The sequence below is a fragment of the Spinacia oleracea genome, chromosome 3 (genome assembly GCF_020520425.1).
Source record: "Spinacia oleracea cultivar Varoflay chromosome 3, BTI_SOV_V1, whole genome shotgun sequence".
In the NCBI taxonomy this organism is placed as follows: Eukaryota; Viridiplantae; Streptophyta; class Magnoliopsida; order Caryophyllales; family Amaranthaceae; genus Spinacia; species Spinacia oleracea.
The window spans coordinates 8,299,687-8,320,822 of NC_079489.1; the positions used below are offsets into that span (position 1 = coordinate 8,299,687).

General features: G+C 35.1%; 3 protein-coding genes and 1 long non-coding RNA gene across 17 annotated transcripts; 3 read left to right on the plus strand and 1 right to left on the minus strand.

The window, feature by feature from the left end:
* Nucleotides 1-2,900: 2,900 nt before the first annotated feature.
* On the plus strand, nt 2,901-9,533 carry LOC110798143 (UPF0481 protein At3g47200-like). 14 transcript variants are annotated; one of them, XM_022003315.2, is made up of 6 exons: nt 2,918-3,881; nt 4,385-4,507; nt 4,615-4,691; nt 5,613-6,679; nt 6,884-7,286; nt 9,134-9,531. In XM_022003315.2, the coding sequence occupies exons 4-6, from the start codon at nt 5,698-5,700 to the stop codon at nt 9,156-9,158; spliced, it is 1,410 nt and encodes a 469-aa protein (XP_021859007.1). In that variant the 5' UTR covers nt 2,918-3,881; nt 4,385-4,507; nt 4,615-4,691; nt 5,613-5,697; the 3' UTR covers nt 9,159-9,531. The 14 variants fall into 14 exon arrangements, 13 of the variants coding, with proteins under 13 accessions (XP_021859007.1, XP_021859028.1, XP_056694541.1 ...); XM_022003336.2 differs by having other exon boundaries at nt 2,918-3,103; nt 9,134-9,511; XM_056838563.1 differs by lacking the exon at nt 9,134-9,531 and having other exon boundaries at nt 2,918-3,103; nt 3,312-3,881; nt 5,660-6,679; nt 6,884-7,803.
* Nucleotides 9,534-12,788: 3,255 nt separating this feature from the next.
* On the minus strand, nt 12,789-14,452 carry LOC110797175 (abscisic stress-ripening protein 3-like). The gene is made up of 2 exons (XM_022002277.2): nt 13,920-14,452; nt 12,789-13,268 (listed from the first exon to the last, which is right to left on the minus strand). Exons 1-2 carry the CDS (start codon nt 14,034-14,036, stop codon nt 12,984-12,986), a joined length of 402 nt encoding a protein of 133 aa, XP_021857969.1. The 5' UTR covers nt 14,037-14,452; the 3' UTR covers nt 12,789-12,983.
* Nucleotides 14,453-16,367: 1,915 nt separating this feature from the next.
* Nucleotides 16,368-17,368, plus strand: LOC110796811 (uncharacterized). The gene is made up of 2 exons (XR_002535684.2): nt 16,368-16,507; nt 16,843-17,368. It is a non-coding gene; the product is annotated as an uncharacterized lncRNA (long non-coding RNA).
* Nucleotides 17,369-18,678: 1,310 nt separating this feature from the next.
* On the plus strand, nt 18,679-20,322 carry LOC110796815 (protein TRACHEARY ELEMENT DIFFERENTIATION-RELATED 7A-like). Its single transcript, XM_022001904.2, has 2 exons — nt 18,679-18,817; nt 19,547-20,322. The coding sequence occupies exons 1-2, from the start codon at nt 18,754-18,756 to the stop codon at nt 19,963-19,965; spliced, it is 483 nt and encodes a 160-aa protein (XP_021857596.1). The 5' UTR covers nt 18,679-18,753; the 3' UTR covers nt 19,966-20,322.
* Nucleotides 20,323-21,136: the final 814 nt, after the last annotated feature.

Here is a 21,136-nt window from a genome sequence, read left to right on the forward strand (position 1 = left end):
GTAAAGATGACACGTAGAAGAACGCTCATTTGGTAATATAATGGATTATTTAAGGTAATAACTTCGGTAACTTTGGTAAAAAGCCATTAACTATTTGATTTTACAATTAGAAGATTACAATTTAATATATGAATTTGAGTAATAACCTGTCATTTAACACCTATGTACACCATTTACTTTATTCAGTTAGAGATGACTTTAAGGCAGGGTGGGTCTGTACTACATTTCTCATCCTCATCCATGCCGTCCAAGATATGAATGATACAAACCCCTCTCAATCCTCGTTTCGAGAGATACAAAATAAAATTCATCACCCCCGTGTATCCACATCCGCCTCAAATTCACCTCTAGACTTTTTTTTTTTTTTTGTAAGATAATTTTGAATTTTAAACGTTAATTTAAAGTATTTGACAAATGGTTTGTCTGATTAGAATGAAAGAATAAATAGACAAAACATTATAATGTGTACTACTAAGTTTATAGTATTATTATTTCTATATGTTCATAATCAATTTTATGTAGAATTAGGGACAGAGACGGGTCCAATCTAAAATCCATCACAGCCCCGTCACCATGCAACATCTATCCATCGTCTCACACTTAGGGAGGATGCACATGGGGATCCCCCAAAACTTGCCCCACTAACAATTTGACATCCCTATATTCGATAAACAATTCACTTTTAGCCTGCATATCCATACCCGTCTACAATTCTCATCTATATCCCCTCCATCAATGATAGAAATGATATTCATCCCTCCCAATCCCCGTTTTGAGAGGTACAACATAAAATGAATCCCCTCTTCATCACCCTCTCCCGCACTCGCCTCAAACCCACCCCTAGACTCTACATTTTTTTTTTGGTAAAATAATTTTGAATTTTAAAACTGTATTCTAGAGTATTTGACAATTCGTTTGTCTGATTAAAATAATTAAGTAACTAAACAAAACATTATAATAAGTAAGTTATTAGTCAAAAAAATTATATTCATAACCAACGTAGTAGAACTTTTAGTAAGTGTTAGTTATGCTTATTATATTTGATAAAAAGCAATGAACCATTTGATATGACGATTCTCAGCTCTATATTTTATCCTATTTGCGTGAGCTTATAAGGTTGTAAAATATTTGATGTTGTACATTTTTATAATTTCATTTATTTTATATTAAAGGAGAGGAGAATCAAAAAGTGACATTTTTATCACCACATTGACTTTCATTTTTTTATATAATGTTTTGTATTACTCTGTATAAGATAATCAAATAAAAGAACAACGTACAACACCATGTAATTACATTTGTAGTTTGAGGGGGAAATAACATATTGTGTATTAAATTATTTATACATAATTATAAGAATCTTAAAAAATGAAAATCTTAGTAAGTTCCATTTTTACGTTATATTTTAAGGATGTTTATTATCAACAGAATCTAAAGATTTATAATGGAAATCAATAATATTTTTTTGTGCATATTTTTCCTAAAATAAAACAAACAAATTTTGACTAATATTTTAACTACTTTTTTATATTAAAAGAGAGGCGAATCATAGGGTGACATTTGTCATCACCACATTGATTTCCTCTCTTTTAGTATATTATATAGATTAAATAGCAAATTTGCCAAATACTTCACAGAATAATAAAGTTCTTTATTTGTCAATTATAACATCAAATTTTTAATTTTGCCAATTACAATCTTAAACTTGTACATCTATTTTAAATTACAACCCGAAATCATTCAAAAATTACCGCGAGATGATGTCATAACGTTATTAAAAAAAATATTAAGTATATAATATATGTAAAAAAAAATCGATTATTTTACTTTTTTGTTTTAATTCTTATTTATCGATTTAATTTTTCTTATAGAAAATATGTAATTACTTTTTTTAATAACATTATGACGTCATCTTTCGGTGATTTTTTCCGGAAAATAATTTCGAGTTGTAATTTAAAAATGATGTATAAGTTTAAGGTTGTAATTGGCAAATAGAGAACTTCATGAAATAAAACTTTTTTAGTATTTTCAATTTGATGGTGAAGTTATAAAATTTATTTTGGGCTATTCTATAAAGGACACTAAAAGTGCATTATAAAATAACTTCAGAAGTTCTTTTATAGAATAGAGATACTTTTTTTACTATTCTCTCCGTCCCATAATACTCGTTCCACTTTCCTTATAAAGTCGTTCCTTATAAAGTCGTTCCTTAACTCGTTTCATTTCTACAAATGACATATTTTTATTAATACTACTACCCATATATATATTCCTACTTACCTAGAAGCATTAAAAAAATTCAACCCACACCAACCCCACTCCTATCCCACCCCTTTATTTGACACATAATCCACTAACTATATTAAAAAAAATACTTCAGTATCAATTATTAAATAAATTAATAAGTCAATTAAAGTTTTTAAAACTTAATGCTGATCAAACGAATATTAAGGGGCGAAGGCACTACAATAAATAATCCACGCACTATCAATTTTTTACAATAAATAATACTTCCTCTATTTCGCAATAGATACTATACTATTTATTAAGTAACTTTGACAATTACGTAGTACTCCCTCCGTTCCTAAATACGTGTCCACTTTGACATTTACGCGCGATTTAATAAAACTGAATTGCGTGTAAGAGGTAATTATTGATTTTTTTTTTTTTTTGGGAAAGGAAAAAATAGATTATTGTTTATTGATAAAGTATAAATAAAAGTGGAGGTGGTGATTGAAAAGTGGGAAAAGTGTAGAATATGTAAGAAAATGTAATAATGATGTATAGAAAAGTGGAAAAAGTGTATAGAAAAGTGGGAAAGGTGTATGTCCAAAAACGGAAAATGGACACATAAAAGGGAACGCCATAAATGGAAACTGGACACGTATTTAGGAACGGAAGGAGTATTATTTAACATTAGATAAAATATGAAAAATTGAGAGCATTGGCGAAAAAATGTTGGCGGGAGGAGAAAGAACAAACAGAGCACTGATAAAGGCCGAAGAAGAGAGAAATTCGAATAGACGATCAAGCGATGTGCTTTCAGTTTATCTTTTCGCTTACAGATGAATCGTCCCTCTCCCCCCTTCTACTGAATTGATTTGTAAGTAGCTGTTGTAGTAGTATTAATTTCGAATTCTAGGGTTTAGATTTTCGAATTGAACTCATTATGCACCAATTAATTTGTTTTTTATTTCCATAATTGAGTCAATTTCAGATCTTAATTTGATATCTTCGCAATTTTAACGCTATTTTAGTACTTTGATTTGATTAATGATAGTTTTTGCAATGTTAAATTTTGTGATTTGCAGGGAAAGTATATGCAATTTTAGGGCCAAGAGTACTGAAACTTGCTGCTGTGTTTGTTGAAACAATTGAATGAATGTCGAATTATTTCGAATTATGGTTTTAGCCGTTTAGGTGATGTTCTTCTAGCTGTGTGTAGTGTGTTGTTATGTCGACTCTTTTCGTGTCAGTCGTCAATTAGGGTTTCTATTTTTGTTTTAGGTAATGGTGACATTGGAACAAGAAGTTGATAGCCATTGATTATTAGAACAAAGATCAAAATTAATTGAGAGAGTTTATAGCAAAATTGTGGAGTGTTATGAAGACAGTTTTATAAAGTAATTGGTCTGAATTATAATCTGTTCAAATTGATAGTACTTTATTTTCTAAGTCTTGCACAGGTTTGAATTATTAAGATTTGATAAGCTTCAATCTACTATAGTTGTTGCTCATTATTACGAAGTATGCTCTACCAGAGTGCTAAGCAGAAGATTGATTATGTTGGCTCTAGAAGTAGACAATTCAAACACCAAAACACGCTACATGCTGTCCAAGCAGCACCTGAAATGCCATGTTCCTAGGCAATGCAAAGCAGTGTGAGTTATGTTATGATGTTGATCAAATGCAATTCTGTTTATTGCAATTGTTTTCATAATCATGCTACTGGAATACTTGGTTTTATTGTTTTCATCTACTGCGAGTGAACAAAATACCGTGGCATCATGCCAGTAAGGTAGCATTCAAAATCCCTTGATGTTGCTCCTGTCTTGTCTCTTTCTGAGTTGATACATCGGTCCCTTACCACGATTTTAAGATCTTATAGTCAAGTAGTCAACCACCTCAATTGACGGATATGAACTGCGTTTTACCACAAGTTATCTGTTTTGAATTTTATTTCTGTTAGGAGAGCAGCTTTGCTTGTGGAAGCTGCTATTGTGCACTGTAAAGTTATCTGTTTTGAATTTTATTTCTGTTAGGGGAGCAGCTTTGCTTGTGGAAGCTGCTATTGTGCACTGTATGAGATAGCATTGATATCTGAGGAGTTATTTACTGCGAGTGTTGAAGCACTAACACTTTTATGCCAATTAACTATGTGCAGATATTCAATGAGTTCAAACTTCAAACCTTGTAAACCTGATTAACCGAACCTTTATAAAGGAGTTATTCAAAACCAATTGTTCATGAAATCATGGAAATATTACAACTAACTTTGATACTTCAGGTCAGGCTGGTAAAAATTCGTGTATTTTCTGTTACGATTTCTTATTTGTGTTAGATTAATGTTTTTTCTTCTTTTTTTTGCGTCTTATATATGTCAAATCATGATAGTTGAGTTTCTTGGCAAGTTTGCTAAAGCTGTAAAGCTGAAATGGAAATCTGGCTTGCCTATCATTGGTTTTAGACAGGTATGTTTTTTCCCTTAGTATGCTCTTGCTTGGTTCCCTGTTTCTTCCCGTATTTATTTCATACATTAGCTAACCGGTTGAGAAAAAATTGCATTAACAAGATAAGGGGTAATAAGATAAGATAAGTTCAGTGCCAATAAAAATAGATAAGATAATATAAGTGAAATTCAGGTGAAGAGAGCGGTACCTTAGTCGGCATTGTCAAATGCTGTTCATGTTAGTAATAAAATGTAGTGTGATGATGTCAAGGTATAACAGTGGCATTACATCATCAGTTGGCCTAGTTTAGAGATTCTTGTAACTTGTCAACTTCCTCATATTTGAATACTTTAATTTAATTATTTTCAAAATCTATAAAAGAGGAAAACCAATTTTTTAGCTTCTGAGTAAAATATTAAGCATTAACTTGGTCACTTACTGACTTTTACATTGCTTGAAGTTCTGAATGCAATTATTTTATGTTTTTTTGGACTTGGTTGTTCATATTCAACTTGTTCACATGCAGCAACATGTTAATAAAGTTACTCTAATTAGTAGCTAAGACTTAAGAGATCCTTCAAATACTCCGTATTAAACAAGGACTTCATCACTGATTTGACTTCTTAAGATTCACATATAGAAATGCAATTAAGTTACTACTTGCACTTATTAAAATTAAGCTATTACGCTGCGTTTAATCTGTTATCCATTATCATTATAGTTTTTATGTAGTTTAAGTAGAGTGGAAAAAAAGGAATTAGTAATTTAATGAGTGAGTGAATGAGTGATTACTCAGTTTCTTACAAAAATCAACTCTATGTAAGATAATTTTCCGATCAATCCTTCGATCTACCATCATATCAAAAGTCAAAAGATGTTGAGGAATAAATCTGTTTCTCTGCATTTTGAGTATTTGTCAAGATCTTCCTTTACCTATGCTAGGCAATTGTGTTCAAAAGCTCTGTTAGCTGAAGAGCACTATGTCGCAGGCAGCAGTACAAACTCGAGTGGCTGTTTGGAAGAGAAAATGAAGGCAATGCAACAAGAACAACAACAACAGCAACTTTCGCTACACAGTAGCAGAAGCAGCATATACCACGTCCCAGCAAAATTGCGCAAGATTGACCCAAAAGCTTACGAGCCTCACTTCATATCCATCGGTCCCTACCATCACGGCTCGCCTAACTTGCAGGACTCAGAAAAGTTCAAGTTGCAATCTTTGAACCGCCTAGTTGGCCTAGGCAAGCAAAAATTGGCTGCTGATATCAACGCTATAGAGCTTGAAGCCCGTGAATGTTACTCAGATGATGTAAAATTAAGCAGGGAGGAGTTTGTGTACATGATGCTCCTTGATGGGTGCTTCATTGTTGATCTCTTCAAAGAGCTAAACCAGAAGAATTTTGTGTGTTCGAATTCATCCCTCCTTTCCAAGAGGTGGATGTTGCCTGTTGTTCGTCGTGATCTCATAACTCTTGAGAATCAACTCCCTATGATAGTCCTGAAGAAGATATTTGATGCAACTAGGACAAACTCAACAGAGGAGGGTTCGTTAGAAGAGCTAGCTCTACGTTTCTTTGATCCACTGATGCCTAGAGAAGAAGATGTACTACAACAAAGCATCACATCAGTCAATGGGAATCATCAAAAGTTTCAGCACCTGCTTGACATCTTCCATTCTAGTATCACACTTGGGAATAAAGTTAAACGAAGCAAGGAGCCTCACATGTACCGTTCAGTAGCCGAACTGAAAGAAGCAGGCATCAAAGTGCGCGTTTTGGGTAACACTCAACCGTTAGAGCTGAGGTTTGAGAGAGAAGTGCTGAGGATGCCGAGTTTACTGATTGACAATCACACAGCTAGCGTCTTCAGGAATATCGTGGCCTATGAGCAATGCCACCGTGAGTGCAAACCAGACATGACTACATATCTGTTTTTCCTAGACAAGCTCATTAACTCGGCTGAAGACGTAGGGCTTCTCCACTACGAAGGGGTGATACAACACACCTTAGGTAGTGATAAACTCACAGGGCCCTTAGGCCCAGATAAGAGAAGAGATTGACCACATATAAGTCTGACGGGGTTACATCCTAAAACCAATTGGTGATAGGTGAAGTAGCCTATCAATCTTATATATATGTTAGTCAATCTCTTTCTATTTTCTTCGATGTGGTATAGGTAGTCTAATACTCACATGTGGATTTTACTCTTAACAGGTAGCAACAAACAGGTGGCTAAGCTTGTCAACAATCTATGTGTCGAAGTGGAACATGATGGTCAAGAGTCTTACTTGTGTGAGGTGGTGGAACGTCTTAATTTCTATTCTGATCGTTGGTTTAGTAAGGTCAAGGCTAGACTGAAACACGATTATTTTAGCAACCTGTGGGTTGGTATCTCGACGTTGGCTGCTCTGTTCTTGATTTACCTCACACTACTGCAGGCGAGCTGCGATGCTATTGAGGCTCAGGAGAAGGAACAACGCTTGAAGAATAAAGAGGGAGCGTGGGTTAGAGTTAACTCTCTCCTTGTTCATCCTGTTGAAGGGCTTAAACAAATGGTTGGGTCTGGTCTTAGATTCATAGCTAGGGGCGGCATTGAACCAGAAGACCCTCCACCATGGTAAGCCTCAGACGTGCTTTCGAATTCGTTATGAAACCATGTGTTTTAGAGCTGAACTATTACTTGGTGGGGGAAAAAAAATTCTCTTTACTTTGTTTCTCATATATTTTTTTAGTCTCCCCACCGGCCACCGCAACCTGTGAATATCCCAACTCCCAAGTAGGTTGATGTAGCCCATATTCTTGTTAGAGGTTATTCTAGAAAAATCTACATGAATGAAAAATCAAGTGATGGTGTATCTAGAAGCATCTAGGACATGTGATGTGGAATATTAAATAAGTGTAGAAAAATCTAGATGATGAAGGGAGTAGAAAAATCTAGAAACCATAATACAACAACTATAAATAGGTTGTATGTGCATAAGTTTAGGGTGAGTCAATCAAGAGAGCTCCACATATATGAGGGGTAGAAATAAGGTTCTACCAAAAAGATAAGTGAGAGACACGAGCTCTCGCAAATATTGTTGTACAATTCTTATCAATATAATCAATGATAAAAATACAATTTTGTTATATAATTGAGATCCATCAAAACTTCCGCGTGCGTCCTCAAATTTCTATCAATTCTCACTCTTCTTACTCTTTGGTTCTCAATTCATTTGTATGATTGAACTCAACATTTAAATTTAGCCCATATTCTCACTCTTCTTACTCTTTGGTTCTCAATTGATTTGTATGATCTATAGTCTATTACTGTCTTTTGTGATATTGGATTTACTAAATTGGGCCGATATGACTTCAAGATCCAATGCTCCAAGTTATCCACAAAAACTTATCTGGTGAAAGACCGACCGACTTGCACCACACTGTATGTCACCAATCTCTTGTTTATTTGTTATACGGTTAGGCATGGTCTAACACGCTGACGATTAAGTAAGTATAAGATAGTGCGATGTGAGACTAGCTGGTTTAAAATACTTCATACTAAATAATTGAGTAGCTAGTAGAGGAGTAAAAAGTCTACGAAAATGATAAAGGTCGCAACATGCGACCTTTAAGCCGTGTCACAATGATGACATGGCATGCTTATGTGTCATGATTTAAATTGGAAATTAAAATATTTAACTTATATTTTTTATTATACATGTTATAAAAAAGGTAGGAAAATCTTAATATTCTAATTTTTTTCCTTATTTATATCGGCTACCTTATTTACATATTTCTGTAGTAGAAATATTGAATTAATAGTAAAAATATTATGATGACGCATAACCTACGTGGCGCTTATATGTACCAATTAAACCGCGACACGTAAGATTGCGACAACTAAATGTTGTCGCAACTTGCGACCTTTATCATCGTCCAAAAGTCTAAAAGGTGAAAAATCGAATTTCGGAACATCCGTTCAATGTAAAATCCGAAAATTTGGATACTCGGCCTGGTTTTGATTTGAACTTTTGTGCAAAACCTGAATTAGATCCAGATCACACTTTTCATGTTTTAGATATCTGGATCCAATCCGAATTAGAGTTGTGTCTCACTTAAAACTAGCAAAACTAGGTAGTATTGGCATAAAGTGCATCGATTTGTACACATTGAAAGTTCTAAAATCAAAAGTAAAAACCATAAAAAGTTAAAGTTTCATTCTTAATTAAATGCAAATATGACGTTTAGCTAGCATGATCATATAAAACTTTGGTAATATTATACGGATTACGAAGGAGTAATAATATAACATTAGTGATAGAATACGTAATTTGTAATTAATGTAAATTAATTATTTTGTAATTATTTTGTAATTACTAGAATAGCCTTAGCTTAACCCTAATTTAGCTATGTATATATTTTGAGAAAATTAATGAGAAAGCACGACAAATATTTCTCACATGGTATGGGTTTTTCGTGAAGGATTTGCGGACGGGGGACCGCCTAATGAGATGTGAGAGCATGGGAGCTCTTTATCCGCTCATCACCAACCATCAGTCACCACCTTCATCGACATCCCATTCTGCTTTTCATGCCATCTCCACAGACATCTGGCACTCCCGATTGGGTCATCCGGGCACTGCCATTCTTCAAAGTTTAAGTAGAAATGATTTAATTCATTGTAATAAAGTTTCGAACAATGCTTGTCATTCCTGTTCTTTGGGAAAATTAGTCAAATTACCGTTTTATGATTCCCGTTCTTTTACTAATATGCCTTTTGACATTGTTCACAGTGATTTGTGGACCTCTCCGGTTGTTAGTTCTCTTGGGCATAAATATTATGTTCTGTTTTTAGACAATTATACCAATTTCTTATGGACTTTTCCCATTTCTCAAAAGTCTCAAGTTTTTGGCTTATTTCTATCCTTTAGAACATATATTCGTACGCAATTTGAACGGGAAATAAAGTCTTTTCAATGCGATAATGGCCGTGAATTTGACAATAAATCCTTTCATACCTTCTGTGAACAACATGGCATGTCTTTCCGATTTTCTTGCCCTCATACCTCTCCTCAAAATGGCAAAGCTGAACGAAAAATAAAATCAATCAATAATATCGTTCGCACTCTCCTTTGTCATGTATCTCTTCCTCTCACATTTTGGAATCATGCTTTGGAAATGGCCACATATCTTCTGAATATTCTACCCACTAAGGTCTTGGGTTATAAATCTCCCACTCAAATCCTTTACCAAAAGGATCCTTCCTACTCTCATCTTCGGGTTTTCGGGTGTTTATGTTTTCCTCTCTTTCCCTCCACACAAATAAATAAACTCCAGCCCCGCTCTACCCCTTGTGTCTTTCTTGGTTATCCGGCTAACCATCGAGGATACAAATGTTACGACCCGTCAAGTCGTAAAATTATCATATCCAAGCATGTGAGTTTCAATGAAACTCAATTTCCTTACGCCAAACTAACCTCCTCTACTCCTCAATCTTATGATTGTCTTTTGGACGATCCATCTCCTCTTACCTTGCACTATCTTCATCAGCTTGCAAGTTGTGACCCAACTCCAGCAGCCCACACTCCTACTGGGCCTAACCCAATGGCAGCGCCTATTTCCACTTCTGCCATGTCTACTCCCCCCTCGCCTCCTACGGCCCACACTGTTCGGTCCACACCAAATCCCAACAGCTCCCCCCCTTATAGGCCTCCTCACCTACGGCCCATTCCCTCACCCATTACCATGCCTCTGCCAGTCCAGACTACACCCATCCCCCCTCGCCGTATCGGGACCCGCAGTCAGTCTAGGATCTCCAAGCCCAATCCAAAATACATGGACCAGGCCCTGGCAGCATCTTCCCCATCCATTTCTCCTATACCGAAAAACCCCATTACTGCCCTTAACGACCATAATTGGAAACATGCTATGCAAGAGGAATATGATGCTCTTATTGAAAATGGGACATGGGACTTAGTACCTCGTCCTCCTCATGTTAATGTTATTCGGTCTTTGTGGATTTTTCGGCATAAAAAGAAATCTAATGGTTCTTTTGAGAGGCATAAGGCCCGTCTTGTAGGTGATGGGCAGACTCAAAGAGAAGGCATTGATTGTGATGAAACATTCAGTCCGGTTGTAAAACCGGCCACCATTCGCATTGTGCTTAGCATTGCTCTATCTCGTTCTTGGTCCATTCATCAGTTGGATGTCAAGAATGCCTTTCTGCATGGTAATTTGAATGAAACTGTGTACATGTATCAACCCATGGGTTTTCGGGATTCTTCTCGCCCTGATCATGTTTGCCTTCTGCGTAAATCTTTGTATGGTTTGAAACAGGCTCCCGGGGCTTGGTATCAACGTTTTGCTGATTATGTTGCTAACATTGGTTTCTGTCACAGTCAATCAGACAACTCTCTATTCATCTACCACCGTGGCAATGACATTGCTTATATCTTGTTGTATGTCGATGATATTATTCTTACTGCTTCTTCAGATTCTCTCTGGCGCACCATTATTTCCCAATTGAGCTCCGAGTTTGCTATGAAGGATCTAGGTCCTTTGAGTTATTTCTTGGGCATTGCTGTCACCCGGGATAAGAATGGTCTGTTTATGTCTCAGAAGAAATATGCAGAGGATATAATTGATCGAGCCGGCATGTCAAAGTGCAAGCCTTGTCTTACTCCTGTCGACACTCAGGGCAAGCTTAGTGCCAATTCTGGCGCACCTTACGCAGACCCGACACATTACCGGCGCCTGGCCGGGGCTTTGCAATATTTGACGTTCACTCGTCCTGACATATCTTATGCAGTTCAGCAGGTCTGCTTATTTATGCATAATCCCAAGGTTGCACACATGGACGCTTTGAAGCGTATTCTCCGTTACATTCAAGGTACGATTGATTTTGGTTTACATTTGCACTATTCCTCTATTCAATCACTTGTATCGTACACGGATGCCGATTGGGGTGGTTGCCCCGACACCAGACGCTCTACTTCGGGCTATTGTGTATTTCTTGGGGACAATTTAGTATCTTGGTCGGCCAAACGCCAACCTACATTGTCCAAATCTAGTGTCGAGGCTGAATACAGAGGGGTGGCCAATGTAGTTTCTGAGTCTTGTTGGATTCGCAATTTGTTACTCGAACTGCATTGTCCGGTTAATAAGGCCACGTTGGTTTATTGCGATAATGTGAGCGCGATTTATCTTTCTGGGAATCCGATTCAACATCAACGCACTAAACACATTGAAATGGACATTCACTTTGTTCGTGAAAAGGTCAAACGTGGTGAAGTACGTGTTCTACATGTTCCGTCTCGATATCAGATTGCCGATATATTCACTAAAGGTCTTCCGCGTGTACTTTTTGATGATTTTCGAGACAGTCTAACCGTCCGTAGACCTCCCGTTTCGACTGCGGGGGTGTGATAGAATACGTAATTTGTAATTAATGTAAATTAATTATTTTGTAATTACTAGAATAGCCTTAGCTTAACCCTAATTTAGCTATGTATATATTCTGAGAAAATTAATGAGAAAGCACGGCAAATGAGAAAGCACGGAAAATTTGTAATTAATGGTTGTACAATAAATATTGTACACCAGAGTAAAAGTTAACTTTAAATACTTAAAAGTTATGCATATATATGTAAAAGTTATCTACTTTTCAGTGATAAATTTTTTTCATTTTGGTAAAATTTATTTCTTCAAAATAACTAATAATGTATAAAATTAATCATTTAACCCTTTAAAAATATTTATCTATCAATTTTTTTACTAATATAAAAGTTAATCAAAATTAGGTTAAAGTTACAAAAAAAAAAGGGTTAAAGTTATCTTGGTGTACAACACCTTGTGCGCGCAAGACCTTTTGTTAGATGATATATCTCGTTCAGTGTTCAGGTTTACAAAAAATTAGGGTTTTCTATGGTGGAAATAAACTTTTCTATTAAGTTTTGTGGGCAGCAACCATAGTTTTTGGGAAAAGTTTTTGGGAAAAGCATGCACAGTTCAGCGTGATGGAGCATGCTAAAGTCAGTGAAATTTGGCTAGGAGCCTAAGAATGCTGGCATGGTAGCTAGGGCATATTGTTTGGACTGTGCTTTAAATAATTCTAAATAAGTATTTATTAAGCTGCTAATTGAAATCAAATAATACGATATAGGACTCTGAAATGTAACAACAATTTAATCCACTTTGTTTTTACTTTGACCACGTAAACAAAAAGGAACGAAAATAATACTAGTGAAAGTGAACCCTAGCTTAAAGCACTGATACTTGGATAATACATAGGGTTAATTGTATGCTAGTCCAGAACCTCAAAAGCGCCAGTCCATTAATGATGGTGATGATGGGACTGATGGCCGTGGTGGCTCTCATGGTGGCTTCCATGGTGACCATGGTGGCTCTTATGGTGACCACGGTGGCTCTCATGGTGGCTCTCGTGGTGACCATGGTGGTGGGAGTGGGATGATTGTAGCTCATGTTTTGCTTCATTCTTCTTGTGGTTCTCATGTATGGCGAACCCGGTAGCTCCAACCGCAATGGTAGCTGCAATCTCTTCTCTTAACCTGTGTTGGTGAGAATGCTCTGGGTCTTTCTTTGCTTCATGTCTTTCATACTGTATATGAATAGTTAAGATAACAAACAAATTAAATTAAGATTCACTAAATAGTTAAAGATAATCTCTTTAAATTCTCTAATTATTAGATACAATTTATAGATCTAGAAACCAATCATAATATATAAAAACAATAATATGAAAATTGTTGATTAATTTCAAAACTATCATAAGTAGTTAAGTATGAATATCTATATACAAGTATAAGCAAAAGAAATACGAGATTTTTTATTTTTTTTAAAGTATGAGTTGTATTCGTCCGCCCAAGTATTACTTAAACAAACAACATAATTGATAAAGTAAAATAAATTAATTTGTCATTCTGTAAGAGGGTAAGACAAAAAAAAAAAAAGAAAAAGACTGTCTTACACCCATTAAAAAAAAGTTATTTCTTAATATCAAAAGTTTATATAAAATTAATTGAAAAAGTGAATTAAATATATTTGTCAATATTTTTAAACGCAAGTGTATAATGAATTAATTTGTTAAAATATAGCCTAGTTATAACATAACTCTACTATATTCGATATTCTATCATATAGGATAACTGCCTTATCCTCAATTATAATTATAATTGTTGACAGATAACAATACATCATTAATTTAACATGAGATAATAATAATTTGCCAAGGGAGATAATAATAATTTACCAAGGCATAAGCAGTAGCAGCAATGGCAGCCGTCTCTCCAATAAATTCAAGGGTTTTGTGGTGATTTAGCTCCTTCGCAGGGTCTACGTGCTCTTTTCTCGTGATGGTGATGACCATGGTGGTGGTGGTGATGACTCATAACGTAATTAGTCTGAGTTTGAGTTTTGAGGAGGGTAAAAGTAGACTAATTGAAATTACAAAAACTAAAAGCTTAAGTTTTACGAATTGATTTTAAACTTATTAGCGTACGTATATATAGGCAGTCTAGATTTACTTGTGCGTTAAGAAAATAGGTTAGACAAATCTGTTAGATATTTGGGTGCAAAAAGGTAGTTGAATTTCCGGCGCTCATTATTTGTTTTATCAGATCATCTCAAATACTCCGTCCGTATTTTATTAGATTTCAAATTAATAAAGAATTAATATTCTAACTTTTTAAACCGAGCAAATGCACAGGTACTATACTAGTTAATGTAAGTAAACTACACATAAGTTAATTATTCCAAGTAGGGGTCCCTTTGGATCCCTCCAGGCCTACATAGGCCCGCCCTGGAAACTAAAGTGGTGCATGTAATAAATAATTAAATATAGAAAATAAAATAAGTGGTGATTTGGTATATTTATGGTTTTATAATTTTGGCAACAAAGATAATAGTAAGGATTTAATTCAGTTTTATATACGGGATAATGGCAGTATTAGACTATGAATATCGGGTAGCTCCTTTGCCTTGGATATATCAAATTCGTGCCCAACAAAAATTGAGTAGCTAGTAGGGGAAGCAAAAAGTCTAAAAGGTGGATAGTCGAATTTCGGAACATTAATCCAATGTAAAATCTGAAATTTTGGATACTCGGAACAGGTTCTGATTTGAACTTTTGTGCAAAATCCGAATTAGATCCAGATCACACTTTTCATGTTTTGGATACCCGGATCCGATTCGAATTAGAGTTGCGTCTCAATTCAAACAAACAAAACTAGGTTGTATTATTTGCATAAAGTGCATCGATTTATATGGAGTACACAGTTCTAAAAAAACAAAAGTTAAAACCTTAAAAAAGTCAAAGCTTCATCCTTAAATAAATGCAAATATGACGTTTAGCTAGCATGTTCATATAAAACTTTGGTAATATTATAATATGGATTACGAAGTAACAAATTAACAATATTAATACGGAGTACGGAGTATATAACATAAAATGATATATCTTAGGCAAATTTGCTAAAAGGGATCTTTTATAGTTCCAAATTTGCGAGAAGGGACCTTTTAAATTTTTTTTTGTGAAAACACACCTAAAAGTAAAATTTATTTGCGAAAGACAAAAAAAAATGAGAATTTCCGGCATTAACTCATATTTTCCGATGGTTGACTACCACGTGAGGCTCACATGTTCCATCTGAATGCTATCAACACCCCTTTCCCACAAAAACGGTAGGTTTTAAACACCAAACCAAAAAAAAAATCTCAGGTTAATTCATCTAGTTGTGTTCTTCATTGAGCGTAATTTTTGCTTCGAAAGCGGGTTTTGAATTTTGTTTATGGATTGAGGAGTTCTGTGAAGAAGTTTTTTGTGGTTAGGTTGGGTTTTATTAGCTTGGATTTTGATTTTGGATAAGAAAGTTGAGAAGGAGACTAAGAGTCAAGTGTTGCCTTATGTGACCAAGATTTTGATCTGGTTTATGGTGGCTACATTGATGTGATTGGTTAAGACATTGTTGCTTAAGGTTTTAGCTATGAATTTCCATGTTGCCGCGTTCTTTGATAGGATTCAGGATACATTGTTTAACCAGTATGTGATTGAGGCTTTGTCTAGACTGCCGTACCTTGAGATTCAGAGTATTGCTGAGGAGGAGGAAATGCTTGTTTCGGAGGTTCAGAAGCTTCAGAATGTTGGGGTTTATATTCCTCCAGATCTTAGAGAAAAAATGTCATTGTTGATGATTTTTTTTCTGAGTGTTGGGTTTGGGGAGGAAGAAGAACAGTAGGGGTATAAATGAATCTGAGTTTTTATTTTTATTTTTTCTGGTTTGGTGTTTAAAGCCTCGAACTTTGGAGGGAAACGGGTGTAGATAGCAATTAGATGGAACATGTGAGCCTCACATGGTAGTCAACCACCGGAAAATATGAGTCAACGCCGAAAGTCTCATTTTTTTTGTCTTTCGCAAATAATTTTTACATTTAGGTGTGTTTTCACAACTTTTTTTTTGAAAGGTCCCTTCTCGCAAATATGGAACTATAAAAGGTTCTTTTTAGCAAATTTGCCTATATCTTATCCAAGTAAATACGGAGTATATAATTCCATGTTCTTTGAATCTACGTATTGTGACTGTTGACTGCATTGGTGTTATAATAACTAACCATGCACATCCTTTAAGAAAGTCAAATACATTGCTTGTAAATTTGGTATTTAATATTTATACACTTCTGAGTTCTGACCCAAGATCGATCACCTCCTTACATCACTATAAATATCGCATTTTGGGCTTAAACTTTAAGTAATTATCTCCTAATTAACTTTTATATTGTAAATTATGGTGGGATCTTCACTCAAATTAGCTTTTTTTGTTGTCCTACTGGCCTCTGCATCATGTATGTGTCTTCGTCTTTCCTCTGCTCAATAGTTGTTTTGTTTTTTGTCCTAAGTTAAGTGGTCGTGTAGAATTTGTTAATTATGTACTCCGATATGACGATCTTACTCAAACTAATTGTATTTTTAATAACATTATACATCATCTTTCGGTTAATTTTACCGGAAATAACTTCGGGCTGTAATTTAAAATAGATGTATAAGTTTAAGGTTGTAATTGGCAAAATTAGAAATTTAAGGTTGTAATTGGCAAATAGAGAACTTTATTAGGTTATATTTGGCAAATTTTCCTGACAATTAAACACCAAAGAGTAACAATATTTTCGATGTTTTGCAGTTCTAGTTCCATATGGAGTTGAAGCAAGGGGCAAGAAATCTTGTGCGCCACCACCCGCGCCAGCATCACCCTTAGCACCCGCGCCACCACCGTATCAAATCCACGGGTGTGGCTACCCGTGCAGCGACTCCAACGACTGTGATTGGCCTTGTACGTTATGTTGTTGGCAAAACCAAACTTGCTGTTATGATTTGCCTATGGACGGATTAACTCAAACACACATCTAAGTAAATCATGTTACATAAATAAATCATATCAAGTGTAGTATAGATCATGTTACATAAATAAATCATACTACTTCGTACTACGTAGTAAGGACTAAGGAGTAATACGTTCATAAATCATGTTACATAAATAAATCAAATCACTATGTGGTTCACCTAGCTCGTCTGTGAGACGTACTGTGACGGTTTGTCAACTATAGTGATTACGAGTTTATGGCTATTTAATTTAGAAATACAATTATGTACTTCTGTTGTTGTCATCGTCATTATACCCAAACAAATATAATGTGTTCTCTTTATTATGGCGTGATTTGACTCTTATATAATCGTACTGGCATCGTCCATTCCAATAACTAATTTACTCATAAGAAGTACATCCTATCCTTGGAATCCGTGGAATTTGATTGTAAGAATATATCCGGATAGGATTAGTTGACGTAGAAATAATGCAAAAAATCAGTACGTAAAGACTAAAGAGACATTATTTGACAAGTTGAAGTGCGAAAACTTAATGTTAGTAAACCACAACCAAGAGAAGAACTTCTAGTTTAGTCAAAATCCTCTATCACGCAATTTAATTATGTACTCTTTCCGTTCCTATTCTTTACGCTTGGTACGGTATTATGCATTGTGGATACAGATCTTCTTTTTGTTTAATTTAAACAATGTAATTACATTTATCAATAATATTTTCAATTTTATCAAAAATTTGACATTAGAAAAATGAGAAAGATTTAATGTTTTAATGAGAAAGTGTGAGAGATTTTAATGGTTAAAATGACCAAATAAATTTAATTGGTTGAAAATAATCATTTGACACGATTTTTGACATAATATTATAGACTTTATGCTACAATATTCTTCATCCGTTTAAATAAAATTGCAACACTGTAGTTTTTCCACTATTCATACACCAACTTTGACCATATATTTTCACTAATTTATTAAAAAACAAATGTTACCAAATAAAATTTCATTGAATTGGTTACGTTACATACTTTCTTAATAGTATTAAATTTTATTGTAGAAAAATCTAATTAGATATAATTATGGTCTAATATCTTGACAAACTTGGTAGTCAAAGTGTTGCAATTTTTTTTGAAACAAGAAAGTAAAAAGAAAGATTTTAAGTGTAAAGATTAAAATTGGACACTAGAAACGCAAAACGTAAATAATACTATAATATAAAAAAAAAATACATATTACTTCCCATATATTCTAATGTCAAAATATGTAATATTAATATATTCTTATAATTTTATTAATTGAATTTCATGGGTTAGATTTGGGTCGGATCTGAGTCTACAAATATTGGATACATACCCAAACCCGAACAAATGAGGCGGGTCCAACATGGTCCGGGTTGTGCCTTAAATCCATATCTATCCTTATACACACGTTGTGAGACAGAAGATTCATACTTTTTCTACCAGGTATGTGAGTACCCATTATGCTATTATGATGGCGATTACTTGATATGTCATTCTGCCTAAATTTAAAGTCAATTTCAAGGACTTTTTTTTAGATGGCAAGTTTGCTAAAGAGGTGATTGACATTGACCATTCAAAAGGAAGCTAGATTAAGGGCTCCCATACATTATGATAGTCATTACTCAACCAAGATGGCTTCCCATCAGGAGTATAAAATAGGTACCTAAGTGCCATACAATTTCCAATTCCAACAAACCATGGATCATGGAGCTTTTTTCAAGCTATCTTTTCTAGTACTCCTCCTTGTAACTTTCGCATCATGTAAGTGTCTCGCTCCCTCCATCTCTAATTATTATTCATGTCTCTTCCAAAATTAGACATCTTACCACCAGAACTGATAAACGTGTCGTGTCGTGTCGTGTCCTTGTGGAATATAAATGATTTGAATTCCCCCTATCAACATGCACTAATTTGACCTGTTTAATTAAACCTGGTGTGTTGTATGTGTCGTGTCTTGTCATGTTGACTTCTTAATTAATTATATCGAAAACTCTGGACATTATTCCACTTTTTCTGTGTCCGGGTTGTATCGTGTTTGCTCGGTATAATTGACCTCGTTCTATAAATTTATCACCAAATAAATTAAATTAGAGTTGTCGTTTTTAGGCAGGTTAAGTCGTGTTGGTTTCATGTTGAGAATATCTACACTAACACATGCAACCAATAACCTGACCCATTTAATTATATGTGACATGTCGTGTTGACCCGTTTAATTTAACGTGTCGCAAATCCTTAATTTTAACCCACTTTTTTAGTGTCTTGTTTTGTGTCGTTTTGTGGCGTGTGTCAGATTTTTCGGCTCTACCAATACCCCTCCGTCTCATTTTACATTGTATATATTGTCCCGGCCATTTCGCTAAAAAACTCATACAAAACGTTTTCAAATGGTGACAAGTAAAACGAGACGAAAAAAATAATGTTTATCACATTATACATCAATTTAAACCACTGGCCGGTCTTTTTTTTTTTTTTTTGGTGTGTGTGCTGCAGTTCTGTCTCCATTTATAGCAGAAGCAAGACAGAAACACGCACATCCCGGCAACAACGGCCACCACCGCGTGAAGTATTCCCCACTGCCATCACAACCATTATCACCAACAACAGCACCAGTACCAGCACCTAACGGCGGCGGTACACCACCTTCACCATCATCTTCCCCACCGTTATCAGTTCCAATATCTCCATCTTTCCCTGAAGATGATGAAATAGTAACACCACCACCACCATTCGATCCTTACAATATAGGAACGCCAGCAGTAGGTCCGCCACCAGGGTACGTATTCCCGCCTTATCAAACCCACGGTTGTCACTACCCTTGCACTGACTCCAACGACTGCGATTGGCCTTGTACCGTCTGTTGCTGGAATAACACTTGTTGCTATGACTGGCCAGAGCTTCCCTACGAATAAAACCTCTAATTAACACTTGAACCGAAGAATTGAGAACGCAAATAAAGAACACAGAATTTAAACGTTATGTTTTTATGCAATTTCATTTCACCGTAACCATGCATGATTCAAGTGGAAAATAATACTACGTACGTGTTTTTGGTATGTTTGCGTTGCTTAAATTGTATTTCCTCCGTCTTTTAATACTCGCAACGTTTGTTAGTTTCACGCATGCCAATGCACAACTTTGATCATTTATATCTTAAATTTTCTTTATGCAAAAATTATAAAAAGTTGATATTTTGAAAATATACATTGAGACGAATCTAACAAGATCCCACATGACTAAGAATAGTCAAAGTAGATTATATGAATAGTGGCAAAAGTCCAAACGTTGCGAGTATTAAAAGACGGAGGAAGTATTTGTTAATTTACGTGTGCTCTTTAATTAGCTACATGGTTAATTCAATGCATATGGTGGTGATGATCACGTGAAAAAGTTAATTCGATTTTTGTTAAAACGAATGCAAGTAAGAATAACTGAAAACGCAAATAAAAAACACGGAATTTAATGTGGTTTATCGAGTCACTAACAATGCGTTAGGTAGTCAACAGACAGATCGAGGATATCGAGAAAAACTTCATTGATCTTGAAACATACACATTATCGCGCGTGTACGGCAGATTATGACATTGAGAATATTATATACCCCCGAGACAAGTGTGGTCCGCCAATGCATATATACCAAGTGGGGTCACGTACGTAACCCTCTTGGTTAAATTTTTTTTGCAGAAACTTAGTTAATTTTCATTCATTTTTTAATAATTACCCCTACTCAGTATAATTTGTTGATCCGTCTCTCACTCCCTAAACCAAAGACTAAGAAAATAGGTTCAAAGTTTCAAACAGAAACCCTTGTTGTGGATTGTTAGGAGGAGACTCCATTCAAGGCGTATAACGCATATTCTAACAATGGTTATTGACTTTCTATTCATGGCCGGTTTACTTCATCCATATTTGAAAAGAAAAGTCAACTCATCAAATGTGGACAAGATCGAAACTAGCTACTGCTTTACTTCATCCTTAAATGAATTGGAAATAAAGTCAAACGTTGAAATGAAGACTAATACGAAGTATATACTCCTTACCCCTCATTTAATTTAAAATCTTGGTACGTACTACGTAGATGGT

Coding starts and splice junctions, on each gene's coding strand:
- LOC110798143 (XM_022003302.2), top strand. CDS start 5,545: ATGTTGAGGAATAAATCTGTTTCTCTGCATTTTGAGTATTTGTCAAGA. Junction 6,680..6,883: donor GGTGATACAACACACCTTAG/GTAGTGATAAAC, acceptor TACTCTTAACAG/GTAGCAACAAACAGGTGGCT. Junction 7,287..9,133: donor CCAGAAGACCCTCCACCATG/GTAAGCCTCAGA, acceptor TTTTTCGTGAAG/GATTTGCGGACGGGGGACCG.
- LOC110797175 (XM_022002277.2), bottom strand. CDS start 14,036: ATGGTCATCACCATCACGAGAAAAGAGCACGTAGACCCTGCGAAGGAG. Junction 13,269..13,919: donor CTGCTACTGCTTATGCCTTG/GTAAATTATTAT, acceptor ATTCATATACAG/TATGAAAGACATGAAGCAAA.
- LOC110796815 (XM_022001904.2), top strand. CDS start 18,754: ATGGATCATGGAGCTTTTTTCAAGCTATCTTTTCTAGTACTCCTCCTT. Junction 18,818..19,546: donor CCTTGTAACTTTCGCATCAT/GTAAGTGTCTCG, acceptor TGTGTGCTGCAG/TTCTGTCTCCATTTATAGCA.